Raw genomic sequence first — 17832 nt, forward strand, 5'->3', positions numbered from 1 at the left:
CACTCTTTTGCAACACTATCATTCAGGGCACACATTATGAAAAAGGCAAGACGACCAGAGGAAGGAAATGGTTAATTTCATCTGTCTCTATCATCAAAGTTGCAGACTTCAGACTCACTACAGACATCAGTCACTCAACCCAACATGATCAAAATTGCATGTTTTCGGGAAAAATATAACATACATTTAAGAGGTACGGTAAGATGAGTGGTTTTGTCTCTATATCAATTGTGAGCTGAGAGACCATACATTGTAGACTGCTTCTATGGAGAGACACTTTTCATAAATCCGGGATATCAATGTTCTTTGTAAAATGAAAATTTGACGGTATGGGCAAGAATTATAAATGAAGAATGAAGATAGATATCATGAAACAAACAACTCAAATTTTACATATATGCAGCTTGACCATGTACTATATCACAACTGAATTACATTCATAAAATTTTTTCAAATCCCATTTTTATTTGTGATTTTTAAACAGTACTTGTATCTAAAATACACTTTTTTCTACTCTTTTTTTTTACATTGACCAGGATTTATCATTAAATTTAATAACAATAACAAAGAAGACATTCATTATGATCAGAAATCATTCATTATTGTCAAAACCTTTGCAAATAAAAACAAATTTAATACATACCGGTACTCAGTATTCCAGAAAAATACAGCGTATACTATCACAATACTTTTTAGTTGCTGAGTGATTTAATGAAAATGTAGGCAAAATATGCAAATAAGCTCATTAATATTCATGAATGCAAATAACATGACAGCCAGACAAGCAGGCAACCATCTGGATGATAACATAATCCCCACATACAATGAATGTGTGGGAGCCAACAATTTGAATACTGGTACATTTTAATAAAAATTCCTTTAAAAGGAATAGGGTGGGCAAATGAAAAATTGTCAAGAGAAATGAAAGAATGAGTAAGTCAAGTTCACAATTAAAAACAGGAAAATATGACACAACATCGATTTCCAATAGGGGAATAACACACAACGTATAAACAAAGTTAAAAGAGTGTTTAACTTTATACGCTTATCGTTTGTTATTCCCCATTGGAGGTTGTGTCATATTTTCCTGATTTTAATCTGATCTATTGCTTATCCTTTGTTCTCTGCTGGTCAGTTGGAACAGATTTTCCCTGTTTTTATATTAACCCTTCACATCATAACACAAGACGTTTTATGTTAACATTTTATATAAAACATGGTTATAAAACTTTTGTAGATAATAGTTATTTAAAACATTTTCGTAATCATACCTAGAGGGGTTTTTTTATCATCAGATAGAAAGACTTCTGCTCATCTTCTCTGGTGAGACAACAGGGCTGGGGTATCTTTCCATATCAAAGTTTAAAAATCTGTCATATCAATTTCCTCAATATGTTGTATTGCAACTTATGAGGGGAAATGTTTGATTTTACAATATTTCGATATTATTTTTTAACTTTTTCACTATATTATGATTAACATAACTGTATTTCAAAGCGTCAAACTATTATCATTATTTTGTCCCAACAAAAATAATCCAGGGAATAAAATATTCATTCATATGTTTATTTATTTTATTCAACCTGGGCCATTTCTACTGGTGCACATGCATTCTAATAATTTGTCTATAATACCTTATACAAGCATCAGCAAACACTATTTGTCACAAGATTTGAAAAGTAAATAGCCTATGTACACACTGAACATACAAGCTGTATTCAAGTACATGCTGAAGCTGTCAGTATAAAATGATATATATGACCTTCACGATGCTATTAATTTAGCCCAAAGATTAGGAAAACTAGCAAAACTGGTGAACTGGTACTGTTCAAATAAAAACATCTGCAAATCTTGCTGCAATTTCCAAATAGTATTTCTATTACTTAAATAATTATTTTTGTTATTTCTTTTAATACAAACATATTACTGCCTATGACGACTTTATCGTATTACTTACATATCAAAATCAAGTAATAATTACAAAACTCGCCGTAAACTATCACCTCTGTGGGTGTTTGGGATATAACCGCACGAATATTTTCTCAACACTGCGGCATGTGAAAAAGTAGGTCAATAGTCAGAGAATACAGGGTGGGTGCGGCACGCCGCACCCACCCAAAAAGAAAGAATCTGAGAAAATCAAGTTTAAAGTTTGAGTACTTTAATTGAGTCATATTTAGAACAACTAAAATACATTTAAAGTCATAATGTAGGATCTTATAATATGAATTTGGTTAATTTTTTTCAAACCTGATTTTTTGGCATATTTGTAATGTTTACACATGTATTATGACTTTATGTCCGCCCATAGAACTGCGTGTTAAACGGCCAAAATAACAAGCAGTGTTTCTTTCACGTTACCTCGTTATTTCAGCTCAAAATGGACAGAAACCATTCCCGATCATTATTACTAGTATTATTTCAGCATTTTGAGTATATAATGACAAATTTAAAATTTGAAGGAAATCGTACATTAAGCCTTTAAGAAGAAAATTTTTCCCTCCATTTTTGCAAAAAAGTCAACTTTGATTTTTCCATCCTACACACATTATTTGGCCCATATCTCACAACTAGGATTGCTTAGTTCTGACTGATTTTGCTTGATCACAACACATACTTTTTTCAATTCCAAAAAAATTAGCGTTGTATTTTTCTGGAATCAGGAGTAATATGTGACTGGAAAGAAAAAAACTTTCATCATGAATACATAATCCAGTTAACATCTCTAAAAGGAGCGTCAATAATCATTACCACATATCATTTGCCCTCTGAATCTAATTGATGACACTCTCTGCATTGTAAAGCTCCCCAAGATATTTTCCCTCTTCAACTAGTCCGACGAATAGGACCTGTTTTTTTCTCAGTTACCAACTACCACTGCTCAGGCTCTGATTGCTCAAGAAAGATTGACCGCAAAAGTCCAGTGACCGCGCCGCCCGAAATTTTTCTTTTTTTTTTTTGCGGCGCGGTCACTGGACTTTCTCGATTCGTCTTTCTTGCGCCATAGATATGAGATAGTGGTCATAGTCTGAGCTGAACATTGTCTGGTAAATAAGAAAAAAAAAGGTCCTACACGTTTTTTTCGGGCGGCGCGGTCACTTGACTTTCGCGATTTGTCTCTCTTGCGCCATAGATATGAGATAGTGGTCATAGTCTGAGCTGAACATTGTCTGGTAAATAAGAAAAAAAGGTCCTACACGTTTTTTTCGGGCGGCGCGGTCACTGGACTTTCGCGATTCGTCTTTCTTGCGCCATAGATATGAGATAGTGGTCATAGTCTGAGCTCAACATTGTCTGGTAAATAAGAAAAAAAGGTCCTACATGTCGGACTATCTTCAACATGAGACAGAACATGAACATCTATGCATGACCACATGTAAAATAATGAAATCACAGGACACCTAAAGGCACAAAATCAATGCAAAGCCCTACTCTTTATTAACAATCTTACAAATCAAAGGAGACCTGTATAAGTGCATGTCTTTCGATGTAGCCGGAAATTATGCAGTGTTTTCAAAGCATAATGATGTGTGCTCTAACTATATACCCACCCACCTCAGGACTATGTGGTTTGGCAGTGCACATATTTACTGTATGGTACCTTCATTAACATTTGTCTATTCAACTTCAATACTCGATGACCCCATCCACATAAATCAGGGCAATTTCACAAGCTAATTATCTGATTACATGTAGAATATGATGGAATAAATTCATAGTTGTTTGATGGCGTCATATTTGCCTTCCATACTGTGCCCTAGCATGATTCGTCCTATTGGCTATTGGCAAGAAATTGGGGGTGGGCCACCGGACCTGATGGGGGGGCACAAAACTGCAACATAACCTGGCTAGCCACTGCTTCCCTAATAATACTACAAATTAGCCACCACACTGCTGATTTGTTGTGTTAAAACAAGATTGTTAACTTGCAAGGCAATCATGAAATGTACCAAATGCATCAATTGTTTTCAGGGCATTGTGCAAAGGGATCATGGAAGGATATTCCAACAAACAAAATGATTAAACCTTTCAGAATAACTCAAAAATAACTGAGGCAAATAAATAAACCATAACCTCATTCACAACCACCACTTTTCAATTTACTTGATGATTCCATAAAGTAAAGTATCACTTTTTTAAATAGAATACAATTTTAACTTAAATATCTTATTTTGCCCTTTAAAAATCAAATAGCTGATCCACAAGCACACCAATTTCAAAGTTTAATCATATGATAGTTGTGTGTGTTAGTGTGTAATTTGTTCAAGTAGGATACACTTGCGCATAAGTCATTCCAAACCATGCACACAAGGAAGTCATTAATGTTACGCGGTGGTCCCCTGTTGTTTATTAGTAAACACATACATGAGTTTGATTAGGTTTCATGCATCACGTATATTCATAATGTATGAATTTGATTCATGAAGAGGTGGCAACAGCTGTGGAGGCATACTGACTGATCACATATAGTTAGATATTCAGAATGCATATATATCCAAGTCCAACCAACACATACTTTGCTAGAACTTGGTGTTCCATTATTGGTATTATGTTATGACTAAAAAAAAAAAAAATTGGTTTATGAAAATCACTCCTCGTTTAAACATTTAAAAAATTTGAAATGTTGCATTTTTCGATCCAAGTCGACGATTGGGATGCCTCCACCATGGGACGATTTAAATTTGGGAAATGTGTTACATTTATTTTTGCGCTTTTCGTGCGCAACACAGCTACCGCAAAAATAAAAATGCACAAATATGTTCTTTTAATGTATGGGTCTATGTAAGAAAACTCAAAATCATGAAATTAAAAACTAGCAATGTAGTTCAATCGGCACAGCGCGAAAAATTACACGTGCAAAAATAACCACTTTTACAGTAAGACCAAATTTTAACCATTTAAGTTAAATTTAATGGTATTTTACAAGTTGACTTCAAATGACCTTTGGTCTAAGTATATTCACTAATAGATGAGGGTTCTCATAATGCAGTTATGACCTATACCCAGTTCAGTTGCATCATGGAAGAATAAGATAAGTTGCCTAATATCGAACTAATTACAGTAATTAGACTAAGTTTGCTTTTGCATAAACAATATAGAACTGGACAACTGGTGCCTTCTTTGGTTTTTGTTGAACCCAAAATATAAATGAATAACTTTGGATTCCAACGGAAACAAGTTATTTTTTTTCCAATGACATACTTCATTCATGCAGCCTGAGCATGTAGCAAAAATCAAAGGATCTCACAGACAGGTGGCGGCGGATGCGATATCGCCATTTTCACGTCGCCATTGGATTAACACATAATCATGAAATTTTCACAAACAATTCTAAATTATATGTGCTGTCAAAGCAAAATTATCTTACTCTAAAACCGTTTGGGTATATGACAATGTAACCCACTGTAAGTATGTTGTTTTTCAATTTATAACTGCTAACCGTCCATTTTGAATGGGGCTGCCAGCCTTGTATTTTTGCCAGCCTCGAACGTCACGTCTCTGTGTCCTATACCGCCTGTGACAGATCAAGCAAAGACAAACGCCCTTTGTAATTGGCATTGTAACTTTATATTGCTATTTAGTATTTATCAACCATTGGCGAAATCATGAAAAATGTGAATAATTATACACAAATTTTACAATTTTATGGCTACAAAGAGAAAGTTCAAAGATACTGTACAATATAAAGTCACTAAAGTATTTTGTGGGTGGTACTTTTTATGATCATGTATATTTTTTCTTTAAATGTGGTTATGAATTGAACACAAAGTGTCACCATCAATTTCAATATACAATGGGAACCAATCAACATTTCCATGACAACCACAAATTCTGTACACAAATAAAACATGCAGAATTGATGACATTATACAAACTGCACCAAGAGAGATTAAAATAGCATGAAGGTTGTTGCAGAAAGGTCTGTCTGCCAGTAATAAGAAGACACATCTACTCAATCTTACAATCATCTGCTGACTGTTGAAGAAAACATACAATTCCAAAATAAAGGTTTGGTGTTTGTTATTTTGCATTTTTTCTCCTCAAAAATTGATTGAATATATAGAATTTTATGAAACTTTTAATATAACGTATATTTAAGCACCGGGAGAATTCGCGATGCGCAAAAAACACAGAAATTCACGAATTTTGGGTATAATCACACATTTTAGGTTCGGCCGCGAATTTTAAAAATTTTTCTAAGATATCCATTTTTAAAGTATTCATTTTCCAAAAACGTAAGTTTTTACTGCAATTGAAAGAATCCATAGCGATCTGCAATACAATCCATGCAGAAAAAAGCACATTGCAATTTTGACAGTCGTAAACATGAACCTGGAAGTGAGCACACAATTCGGGTCGCAGTGCCGTCGTGTAAAATGAGCGGAGTTAAAAGCTGGTTGTGTTTTCGTGATGGGGAGTGTTGAATCACAGATTCTCAATGTGTTGAGAATCTGTGGTTGAATTCCGGTGTTGAACTTGAACGTAAGTTTGCTGAGTGAATGAGCCGTTCAAGTTGACTGAAGTCATTTTACGGGAGTCTCTGCGCGAGTCGACTCGCGGCGAAATTCCACCCCTGCCGTGGAAGGAATTCCGATTTCCGAGGAAAAAAAGAAAACATTTAAATTTTTTTTAAAAACTACAAATTTGAACTTTTTTGGGAAAATGCATGCATTTTGGGAATATTATGGACAAATTTTCTAAAACTGGTGCGCGAAATTTGCTCTCAAAAATCGTGCATTTTCCCGGTGCTTACGTATGTTACATTTTTGCTGAACCATGAAATGGTATCACTCAGCATATATTGTTGTATGTTACTTACTTGAAGGTATGTACCCCGAGTGGTGTCAAATGAAAGAGAACAAAGTAAAGAATATAATGAAAATAATTTCCCAACCGGGGGTAACACTCCTCAGAAGACATGGGTCAATATACATATTTTGGATCCTTTTCATATCTCGAAATACCAAGAAGGTATGACCCCCTGAGTGGTGTCAAATGAAAGAGAAAGAAGTCAAGAATGTATTTTAAAAAAATTCCCCACCGAGGGTGACACTCCTCATAAGAACCGGGTCAATATTCATATCTTGGATCCTTTTCATATCTCGAAATGCCAAGAAGGTATGACCCCCTGAGTGGAGAAAGAAGTATAGAGTGCATTAAAATTATTTCCCCACTGGGGACACACTCCTCATAAGACCTGGGTTGATATTCCTATTTTGGGTCCTTTTATATCTTAAAATGCCAAGAAGGTATGACCCTGAGTGGTGAAATGAAAGAGAAAGAAGTAAAGGATACATTAAAAGTATTTCCCCACCGGGGGTCACACTCCTCACGCTCCCAGGCACGCTCCTCATGCAATTTTAGGCGAGCCTCAAAAGACAAGGCCTGAATATTCAAGATTTAATTTGTTGAGTTAGGGTTGCCGAATTTGGCACCAGTTATTACAAGCGTATTTCACAAATGTAATTTCGCGGCAATTTAATTTCGCGAATCTGAGGTGCTCGCGAAATTCAAGAAATTAAATTGCTCGCGAAATTAACTTGTTTTACATGTACAGTATCTCAAAATCCCAAGAAGGTATGACCCCCTGAGTGGTGTCAAATGAAAGAGATCAGAAGTAGAGAATATATAATAAAAAATAATTTCCCCACTGTGGATGACACTGCTCATAGCACCAGGTCGATATTCCTATTTTGGGTCCTTTTGGGAGTCCCAAGAAGGTATGAGCCCCCCGGTGACAGTGATATTCCACAATATACTGCCGAAGCATCATGGTTCAGCTATGGTGCGGTAACCGCTCTAGTTTCATTCTATTAGTTCTGAACACTCTAAAACTTGGGATCTGGGAAGAGTTCCAGACTACAACGACTGCTCAAAATTTCGATTGGCTTCGCTCACTGTAATCAGACTAGATAGAATTGTTAATTCTTGACCCACAATTTTTATTTTTTTGCCAGGAATGCTCAAGAAGTGTATTTCCCTGACTGAGTGCAATCCCCCCTGAATGACAAAAATGTGGAGGGGGAGCTGTTGCTACCCGTCCCCCTTTGCGTAACACTACTGAAATTTGGATGTGCAGCTCACACCGACATCGCCTGGCTAATAATTATTTGGTGCAGCAGACACACTAAAATGAATACACGGGATCGATACACACGAAAATCTTCGGATACTGGGTTAGAAAATGATGAATATCTCCCGTAAATGATTTCGTCTCAAGAAACCAGATGTGGTCTCATACACTTGAAAATACGTGTTGAACAGATATGATAGTCGTTAGCGTGCGCTTTGAAAATTGGCCGTGCGCATTGACCAAAACTCTAATTTTATATTGCGTTGGTCCTGTATGGACTACAGCGCGGTTGACCGCAATGTCGTATACAAGCTTACTCACACAGCGAGAAATCAATTACCCCGGTTATTGTCAGTAGCCTTAGTCAGGTCACTTCGCTAATTATGCATCTCATAAGGTCCGAATAAAATGGCCATGGGTGGCTGTGGATTCAACCTACCATAGCGATTTCTACCATGAAGATATCGGGGCGATGTCACTGTGCAGCTGGTCAAAATTGGTGCTTGGGACAAATTTTACTTACTTCATTCACAATACATTTACAATGCATAATAGCTTGCTGATGCATGTAGATGTGCCTAGTACTGCTGTAAAATTTTAATTAAAAGGAATGCAGATACAGGTCATGCATCGCCATCGCCCGGATCTTCTTCCCCATGATGTAGGTATATGCCAGGTGAATTCAAATTTACCATCATTTTATATATCAAATTAAAGCCCTTGAGTAAAGAAAGCCAAAACTGAAAACCTTTTTGTCAGAGCACTTTCCGTAGCAAAGTTACATCTTGTCAAAGATGACTTTCATCAAAAAGATTAAGCTAGCAAAATTCCCCAAAACAGCATTTTGGTGGTGTTTCTAGATCTTAGTCTCATGATGATAGCAGCTTTTTTATGTGGAACTGCTATCAAAATCCCTCTAAAATTCCATGTGCGAGTGTTTCATCACCATAAAAAATCATATATTTGGGTCAAGTGAAGTATAGACAACATATTTATGTAGGTTTCCTTGACCTACAATGTACCTGTTCTTGGAAAAGTTTTATGTAAATATGTATTGTGTAATCAGGGGCGTCTATTTTTTCGTTAATCCCCCCCCCCCCCAAGGGGAGTGAATAATTTTACCCCTTTGGGGAAGAATTTTGCATTTTGAAAAATAAAAATAAATAGAGGGGAAAAACAGAAGAAAATCAACAGGATTCAAGGAAGATTAAAAATTAAATTAACTAATTTGGGGGAAAATGTTTAACTGGAACATGATGTATTATTATGTTTTATGGCTATTTTTGGAATGAAATAGATGGTTACTGGCTGGCTCTACAGGGTAGGTGAATTCATCAAATGTATCATTTAGGGAAGAATTATAATGGGTACATAGCATTAGCATGATACATGTAGTGGTCCCTTGGCTTTTACCCATTCCCATCCCAAAAATAATTATTTTGAGGGAAACCATGGACTTAAGGGGACTCGATCTTTTGTGCGTAATTATAGAGGGCCAGGGGATTCACTCTATCATTTAAAAAATTATTTGAAGAAGTTAAAGAGCCCTAAGAATAAAAAACTGTAGTGTAATTCACGCCAGACACAATTTCTTTATATGACAAAAATTAATTTTTGTAATCGATCAAAAAACAAACGTTTTATATCAATTTTAAATTTAGCCTGAATCGGTAAATATGGTACCTCTCGCCCTTTTTTAGGTCAAGGCTGTTTTTACCATTATGCAGCGAACCATTGTTGAAGCTATTTCACATACATGTACAAAACATTCTAGAGAAAGAATGGGGCCATATACTGTTGAAATATCTTTTGTTGATTTTGAATAATGTCATGAAGTCGTAAATTTTAAGGTCAAATTCCTAAAACCAAAACAAAACATTGCGACACAGATATTTCCCGACTTACGCAATTTCATCATCACATCAGTGTCTTTATTATTTGTTTGAAACCTTTCCCAAACGTTCATGCTCTTTATGCATAAAATGGCTAATCTATCTTTACAAAACACATCTTTTTTTAGTAAACAAAAGGCTAAAGATGGCATTATGAGATTTATCATTTAATTTATCATTACACTCCTCCACTCAACTGCCACCGTGGCCGAGTGGTAAAGTGCTAGACGCGTAATCGAAGGAAGTTCCGAATCGCTGGTTCGAATCCCAACAAAGCCTGTAGAAACTTTTTTTTTCTTCAAAATTCATGATCGCATTCCGAAATGAGTCACTTGTCGGTAAATCATGTATCGTATCCTTAAGCATAACACAGGGAAAAGTTGGGTCAGTAATTCTTCCCTACCTGGGCAATAGTGAGTAGTGGTCATACGTGCGGTTTTTAATAGCTTGTCTATTCAAAAGCGTTTTGTCACCATGGGGTCTCCCTGTTGGTTTTGTTTTGGCTGGGTTTTTCTCGATGTTCGGGGGGAGTAAGGCAGGTTGTATTAATTGCCCCAGCTCAAGCCATATCAGTAATGTCACCCTTGTGAGGTAGTAACTGCGGCGGGGCTATTTCCCCTTCTTGATTGGCTGCCTTACGACCTTGCCAGGCTCGGTCCAATCAGATCTCTTGTTAGTGAGCGTCTGGTACTTCAGCGGGTTTTTCCTCTCCTCCTCATTCACTTTTTTCGGCTGGAGCAGCGGAGCGTCAGGTTCGTTTGAAAATCCCGCCCAACCCACCCAGTTTGTAGCTGGGGGGGGGTTTGGTGGGTCGTGTCCCAGACCAGTGGTGTTTGGGGGTAGCTGGCCAGGTCTGTGCGCAGTCCCCGTTCCGGATGTTGGGGTGGGCTGGCAAGATATCTTGCAGCCGTGTGCTCAGCCAGGTATGGCATGTTTTTCAGGGGGATCAGGGTCTGGACCGTGTCTTTTTTGGTAGTTTCAATGGTCGTGTCCGGAAAATATTTGGAGGTGTGTTGCCCCAAGTGGGATCCACCATCAAAATCATCAAATAATATGTCCAGAATCCGTTCCCACCTTTTTGTTCCCTATCAATGGGTAATCTCTGTACTGTAGATAGTCCTACTTGTTCGTGCATCAGTGTGGTGCTCTGACCGTTTCAGCTAATTCCGCAAAAAATAAATGTTAATTGGGTGGTATCATAAATTGGCTGTGTGATGAGTTATTTTTCTCTCTGTGCATGTAGCCTAAGACCCTCTGAGGACAATATAATAATATACACAAAGATTAAGGGAGCTCTGCTTTGCATATTTCATACAAAATCCATTTTCTTTTTAGTTTGGACATCTGCCTATCTAGGGAAGCATTTGGGATTCTAAGGGGAGACAGAACCATAGTTAACAGCTCTATTGTCCAAGTTTATCTTCCCTTTTAAAATTTAAACCTCAGCTTCAGATCTAAACCATTGATTATCCTTCCCTGGCCTAGATGCCATAGTTCAGTTGCAATCTCTGAACTCTGCTACAGAAGAATTTTAATTCTAACTTTTAGGCTTTATAAATCAGGGGCATGTGAGTCACCACATAAAAGAGCTGAAAACAGTTAGCAAAAACCTCAAAACACCTAGCAAAAAGCTGCAATTTCGGAAGATCCTATACTTTTGTACAGGGCAAGTGTACTGGTACAAAAAAAGCTGAAAATCAAAACAAAAAAGCTGAACTCTCACACCCCTGTAAATAATAAATCACAGATAGCTCTGAAGATAATAGAGCCTAGAGGTGTTTGCCAGCCTGTCTTCAACAACTCACAACTTAGCCTAACAGTTGTATAAAGAAAAGAAGTTTCTGGGTCTGACAACACACAGGCAGGGAAGGGAGGGAACAAGAAAATAAGCAACCAGCCTAAGTAAAATTTTCCTTTTGAGTCCATTTTTGGGGATCGCAGTTTAATAGGGAAGAATCTGGGGACGGATGTGACACTGACACCGCATGGTAGGGTGAGGGAATAATTTAAATTTTCTGGAAGAATAGACACCCCTGACACCACCGGTCTAGGCGAATTTGGCTGACTAGCAAATATGTTAACTAATGTTTGCCTGGCATGCATTCTCTTTTGGTCGGGGTGACGTCACAAAGGGGAAATTTAGCCTTGTAAAAACCAGTGTGCGCATGTGCAGTTCCCCTTTCTCGAGCTGGTTGCTATGCGCACGCTTGAGCCTTGTGCAAAGGGGACGAAGTCGAAGACGAAGGGGACAATTATTATGTTCCCGGATGTCCGACTGAGTGAATACCTACAATCCATGATGTTCCCTGCCTAAAATCACGGCACCACTACAAATCATGAAATTCCTTAAAACTGTACTGTTTTTCGCTACAAAAAATTTGATGCATTAACCATTACGAGAAATTTTAATATTTTATTTTGTTTACACAACACATATCTAGCAGCATGCATGCATACGGATTTCATCAGTAGACAGTCCCTGGCCCTGGCTACACTCACAAATCCAAACAGCAGACGCAAACAATTCACGAACATCAAAATGTGTTTTTTCTGGGAGACGAGCGATTTTTAATAAAACAAACAATGTCTTTAAAACCTACCTTTTACTTTTAGTGGTATAAGTAGGAGAAACACAAACGCAGAAAGCCAATATCCCGTCATTTTGATACCATTCCAATCATCGTAATTCTCCCAAACAGAGACCGAAACGATTATAATACTGACCCGGAAGTGTTATGATGTTATGAGGAACTATAGAGGGCGATATCACCAATTAATTTTAAAATTAATTTTTGATCACAGGTGGAGCTCAGTCAAATTGAAGGAAGCATGAAATTTTATTGGGGTTGAGGCATATTTTGTTCTCGTCTACTGGGACATTTACATGAAAAAAATTGAAATTCAGGTTGGGCCTAAAAATTGTTTGATTGGCGTAACATAAAAAAAGTGTAGGCCTAGGCCTAGATCGGTCGGCAATTTTTTTCACAAACACTTGTTAGGCCGTATAAAATTAATGTTTTGGTTCTCGTCCAGAGGATTTTCATGAATTGATGAGGGAGGAGGTGTTTTTTTTTTTTTTTTTTTTTTTCAATGTAAAATTAGCATTGTCAGTAGTTTTCGGTCTTCTCCAACAGTGCTCGTGGAAACGATGAGGCCCTTTTTTTTTTTTTTCAAATTTGAGATTCTGAGGGATAAACCCCCTAGAGTACCACAAAAAGACTTGGGAGTGATGCTTGTTCTCTAATAAACTTATTTATATGTATGAAGATTTCATAAATCATTCCAAAGTCTAAAAAAATTGAAAAAATCTAAAAAATCAAAAAAAATCTGACAAATCCCAGAAATTGAGGAGGAGGGGCGAGAACCAAAATATTAATTTTACACGGCCTTACAAGTGTTTGTGACCACAAATTTTCCTGGGAAAATTGAGTTTATATGCTTTTCTATGGGGTTGACCCATAATTTTCCATGTCAAAAAGGGGGGGGGGTCCTGAAATTTTTGAAGTCTGTAAAGGGGGGCCCCAAATTTTTTTTGCATCAGGCCCCCCCTTACAAGTGTTTGTGAACGGTCCCTAAATATTCTTTTTACACACACATTTCAAGCTGTATAAAAGGCCTTGGAACTTGTTTGTTTCTTCTTTTTATGTTCTTTTTTTTTTTTTAATTAAAAAAAAAAAAATTTGAAAAAGAAATAAGGAAAAGTCTAGGGTCGGGCCTATTTTTAGGGTCGGTCGGGTTGCGCCAATCAAACAATTTTTTTGAGCCCAAAAGATATTAAAAGGCGAAATTTGTGTGCAAGTTGTGTAATTATTTTGGCCCACAGCACTGGTTTTTTACTTAAGAAGATATCAAAAGTGAACTCAACTTAAGTAGTGGAACCCCGGAGTGGAACAGTGCCTATTAAATTTGCATGATGGGCGCTTGAGGGTTGTGCAATATTTATGTGTAGGCCTACCCTCGTGTTCTCTGCCAAAAGTGCCAAAAATCTTTGACCCCTTTTGATGTGCCAAAAAACCTTTTCCCCTATTGACATGCCAAAAATCTTTGCCCACCCCCTTTACACATACACTTGGGGAACCCAAAATGAAAAGCTTAGAATGAGTGCAGCAAGCAGGAAATTTTGCCGATGCCCAAAACATATGCCAAAAATTGCTTCCCCCCCCCACCTTTGACCTGCCAAAAATCACCGTTTTCCACATAAATTCACCCTGATCATGGGCCAAAATAGTGTAAAATACAATATTGTTACAATAAAGCCTTTTTTGGAAGCTCAAAAACTTAGCACGTACCATCTAATACCCACTGAAAATACCAGGTCAAAATGATGCAACCAGGAAATTGTGTTCATCTTTTCTCAAAAAATGTTTATTTTGCCCCCGACCAAGAAAGCTGAATATCTGTATCTGTATCGGTAGCAATACTGCCCAACACTTCAAGTGAAGCCAAATGAACAGGAATGGTTGTGCGCATGCGGAATGCTATTTATTGGAGTTGCTTTTAGGTAGTTGGTTGCCCCTGCCCTCCAACATTGAAAGATGGGGGGGTACAGGGGGGAGGCTTACTTCAGACTTATTTCATCATTTGCCTTTATATCATTGGTATATGGCATGCATTGGAATTGTTTTGAGGAAGTATGTCAACCTCCCTGATTGTAGGTACCCTATTGTGTTTTACTATTAAGATCAGACATGAAAATACATTTCAATGAAAACACAGCAAAATTCTGAAAAATAAAAACCATTAAAAAGTGTGTAAAACATGGCAAAAAAACTCAAAATGCTCAAAAACAGGCTAAAAATAAATAAAAACACAGAAATTTGGGCAACAAAAAAGTAAGAACTTCCTGTAAAATCAGGAAAATTCTCATGCCTGTAAATCATACAAATAGAAGCATCATGCTTTTGTGTTTCAGTCTTGATGTCTTTTTAATCGATAGTAAGTACAATATACATTTGTTAAACCTTTTAAACACACACTTATCAAATTTATTATTATCATAATACTCCTAGTCAAAAATATTCCCCACCATCATATCATATAATATCATCATGTTTTCAGTTGGTGCCAGGCTTAGTAAAATATGTGTGTGAATGCATGTAAACATTGGCCATGCATTCCTTCTTTGTCATCCTACAAAATGGATAAGGGAACAAACCAAAAGATCAATGACGTCCTATAACCGTAATTAGTTTCGTTTCTCAGCCGACCCCTCCCTCCCTGCCAGAAACGTAATAAAGAAATGTTGAAAATGTTGACATAATAATAATGGCACATTCTTCAGACTGATGTTTTTGTACAAACGTAATCGAGTATTTTTACCCCCTCCCCACTAAACGAAACTACTTTCGTTTATAGGACGTCATCGATCTTTTGGTTTGTTCCCTAAATGGGCTAGACAAATACGATGGAGACAAATGAATGCCAACCCAAATTTCGAAAAAATGTCAGGTACATATTTTTTTTTGGTATTTCCCCAAATTGCAAAATATTTACAGATTTTGGTAACTTTTGAGGTCATTTACAAAAGAATTTTTTAAAAAGCTTCAAATATATGATGGAAAGGGTGGAATCTTTTTTGACAAGGAGTATATTGAACTGTTTTTTGCACCATAACCAATAGCTACACATTAAATATCTTAAATATAAACTTGCTCTAGATCTAATGTAGTAGAAAATAAATAACAGATAATATATGCATAGTGAAGATAGCATCATTAGGGCTGGTACAATAATTATGTGTATCCCAGGTGGTGAATTATGAGGGAGGTGATTTTTTGGCAGGCCAAAAGGAGGGGGCAAGTAGTTTCTGGCACTTTTGATGGCGGCAAGCAATTTTTGGCACACATTTTTTTGGGCACCGTTTCAATATTATGCCCTAAAAAGGTGTATAAATGTGCTTGAATCAATCACATCATTAGACACTTAAAAGTGTTACATTTAGGTTCACAAAAATCTGGTATGAATTTCTTGGCACAGCCTAAGCAGGGGGGTGATCACCACCCTGGGGGTACACATCATTATTACACAGCACCTTTACTGATGTCCCAAATAAAATTAGAAACAAAGAATGTACATAATGACATTAAAAGGATGAATACAATTGAACAATTCTTTTATTTGCTTTTTGAACTTGATCTTGACAGTTTAACTGACTACAGATCTTTGAGAAAATGTGTGTTAGGGAAGTGTGTCCTTCAGTACATTTCAGTCCGGGATTTCAGTGAAACAGAAAAACCTGACAAGCCACAAAAACAAAACTTACTTCAGGAAAATATTTTACCAGAGACTCAGTGGGCTATTCCAGTTAAAATCCATACCCCTCCCCACATGGCACCTCTCGTCCTTTTTTAGGACAAGGCTGTTTTTACTATTATGCTGTGAACAATTGTTGAAGCTATTTCACATACATGTTAAAAAAACTCCAGTGAAAGAATGAGGCCATATGCTGTTGAAATAACTTTTGTTGATTTTGAATGATAAGGTCATGAAGTCGTAAATATTAAGGTCAAGTTCCAAAACAAAACGATGCAGATATTCCAGACTTATGCAATTTCATCATCGTATGTTATGTCTTAATTATTTGTTTCAAATCTTCTCCAAACGATCGTGCTATTGATATATAAAACAGCCATTCCATCTTTACAAAATGTATTATTTTTATGTAAACAAAATGGATAAACAGCATTATGAGATTTATGTTTATATATTATAACTCTCTGTCCAACTGCCTTTGTGGCCTAGCGGTAAATACCTGGATTCATAAACAACAAAGTAACGGATTGCTGGTTCAAGTCCCAGTGAAGCCGCAGAAACTATTTTTCTTTTCATAATGCATGCTTGCATTCCGAAGTGAGTCCCTTGTTGGCAAATCATGTATTGTACCCTTAAGGTCATGTCTTCCACAGGGGTATATAGATTTTAACTGAAATAGCTTGATGTCTAAATCAAAGGCACTTGGTGAACTAAAATTTTGTTCTAAATTTTGGCAAACTTTCATACAAACATTAATTACCTTATTGTTCAAATATAATTTCACTTGGGAAACACAGTTAATAGTTAGGCCTATAGTTCCAACAAGCACCAGTTTAAACAAATTGTTCCCACTACATGTAGCTTCAAGGTTATATAGTGATACCTAGGAATAAATACAATTAATACTGAATAATGAATATAAAGTACAAAGATATATGCCAAGCCAATGCAAAATACAGAGATATTGTCAAAACAATAACAACTTTTAAATATATATTTAACTTCGTTGAAATTAACATCTTTGTGTTTTTTGTTATTCTATACTTCATAGAAACATTTCATACTTGCAGCTGCACATTTGTTCTTTTATACAGCAAACTATGTGTTCATTTTCATCTCTATATGTCTTTAAATACAATTAATGGCCATCCTGATACATGTACATCTACTTAAGTTGAGAAATTACTTAACTGCTTTACAAACTACAAATCTGTCTTTGTTAAAAATATAATGTGATTTGATTGAAAATATATTACTTCTCTCCCCCAGGCACATTTGACGCTCTCCTCTTTTAAATTTGAGCATTTCAATCATTATTGTTATACTCATGTGTGCGTGGGGGTGGGGGTGGGGGTGGGGGTGAAACCGTATATAGAGTACACAAAATACCAGTTTGGTCCACTCTGTATAAATGTACACAGTTTATCAGCCAACATGTAAAATATGTAATATACTACACTTACTAAAAAATAGTGACCTACCTATCTCTTGGAAATGTGTATTTTGGTCCAATCTGTGTCTATCACAATATTGATCCAAATAAGTTTGGAGCAATAATAATTTTTGGTACACGCTTCCCATCATGATAAATACATACTACACTACAACTTTTAA

At 36.5% G+C, this 17832-nt stretch overlaps 1 protein-coding gene across 1 annotated transcript in view; it reads right to left on the reverse strand.

Annotated features, from left to right (window-relative positions):
- LOC140155790 (TGF-beta receptor type-1-like) overlaps window positions 1-12685 on the reverse strand; it is a 57582-nt gene extending 44897 nt beyond the window's left edge. Inside the window, exon 1 of the mRNA XM_072178759.1 lies at window positions 12567-12685. Within this exon, the coding sequence (XP_072034860.1) occupies window positions 12567-12627 (61 nt within the window). The 5' untranslated portion in view covers window positions 12628-12685. The remainder of the gene's footprint in view (window positions 1-12566) is intronic.
- Between the last annotated feature and the right edge of the window lie 5147 nt (window positions 12686-17832).

This window comes from Amphiura filiformis, chromosome 6 (assembly GCF_039555335.1).
Source record: "Amphiura filiformis chromosome 6, Afil_fr2py, whole genome shotgun sequence".
NCBI classification, from domain to species: domain Eukaryota; kingdom Metazoa; phylum Echinodermata; class Ophiuroidea; order Amphilepidida; family Amphiuridae; genus Amphiura; species Amphiura filiformis.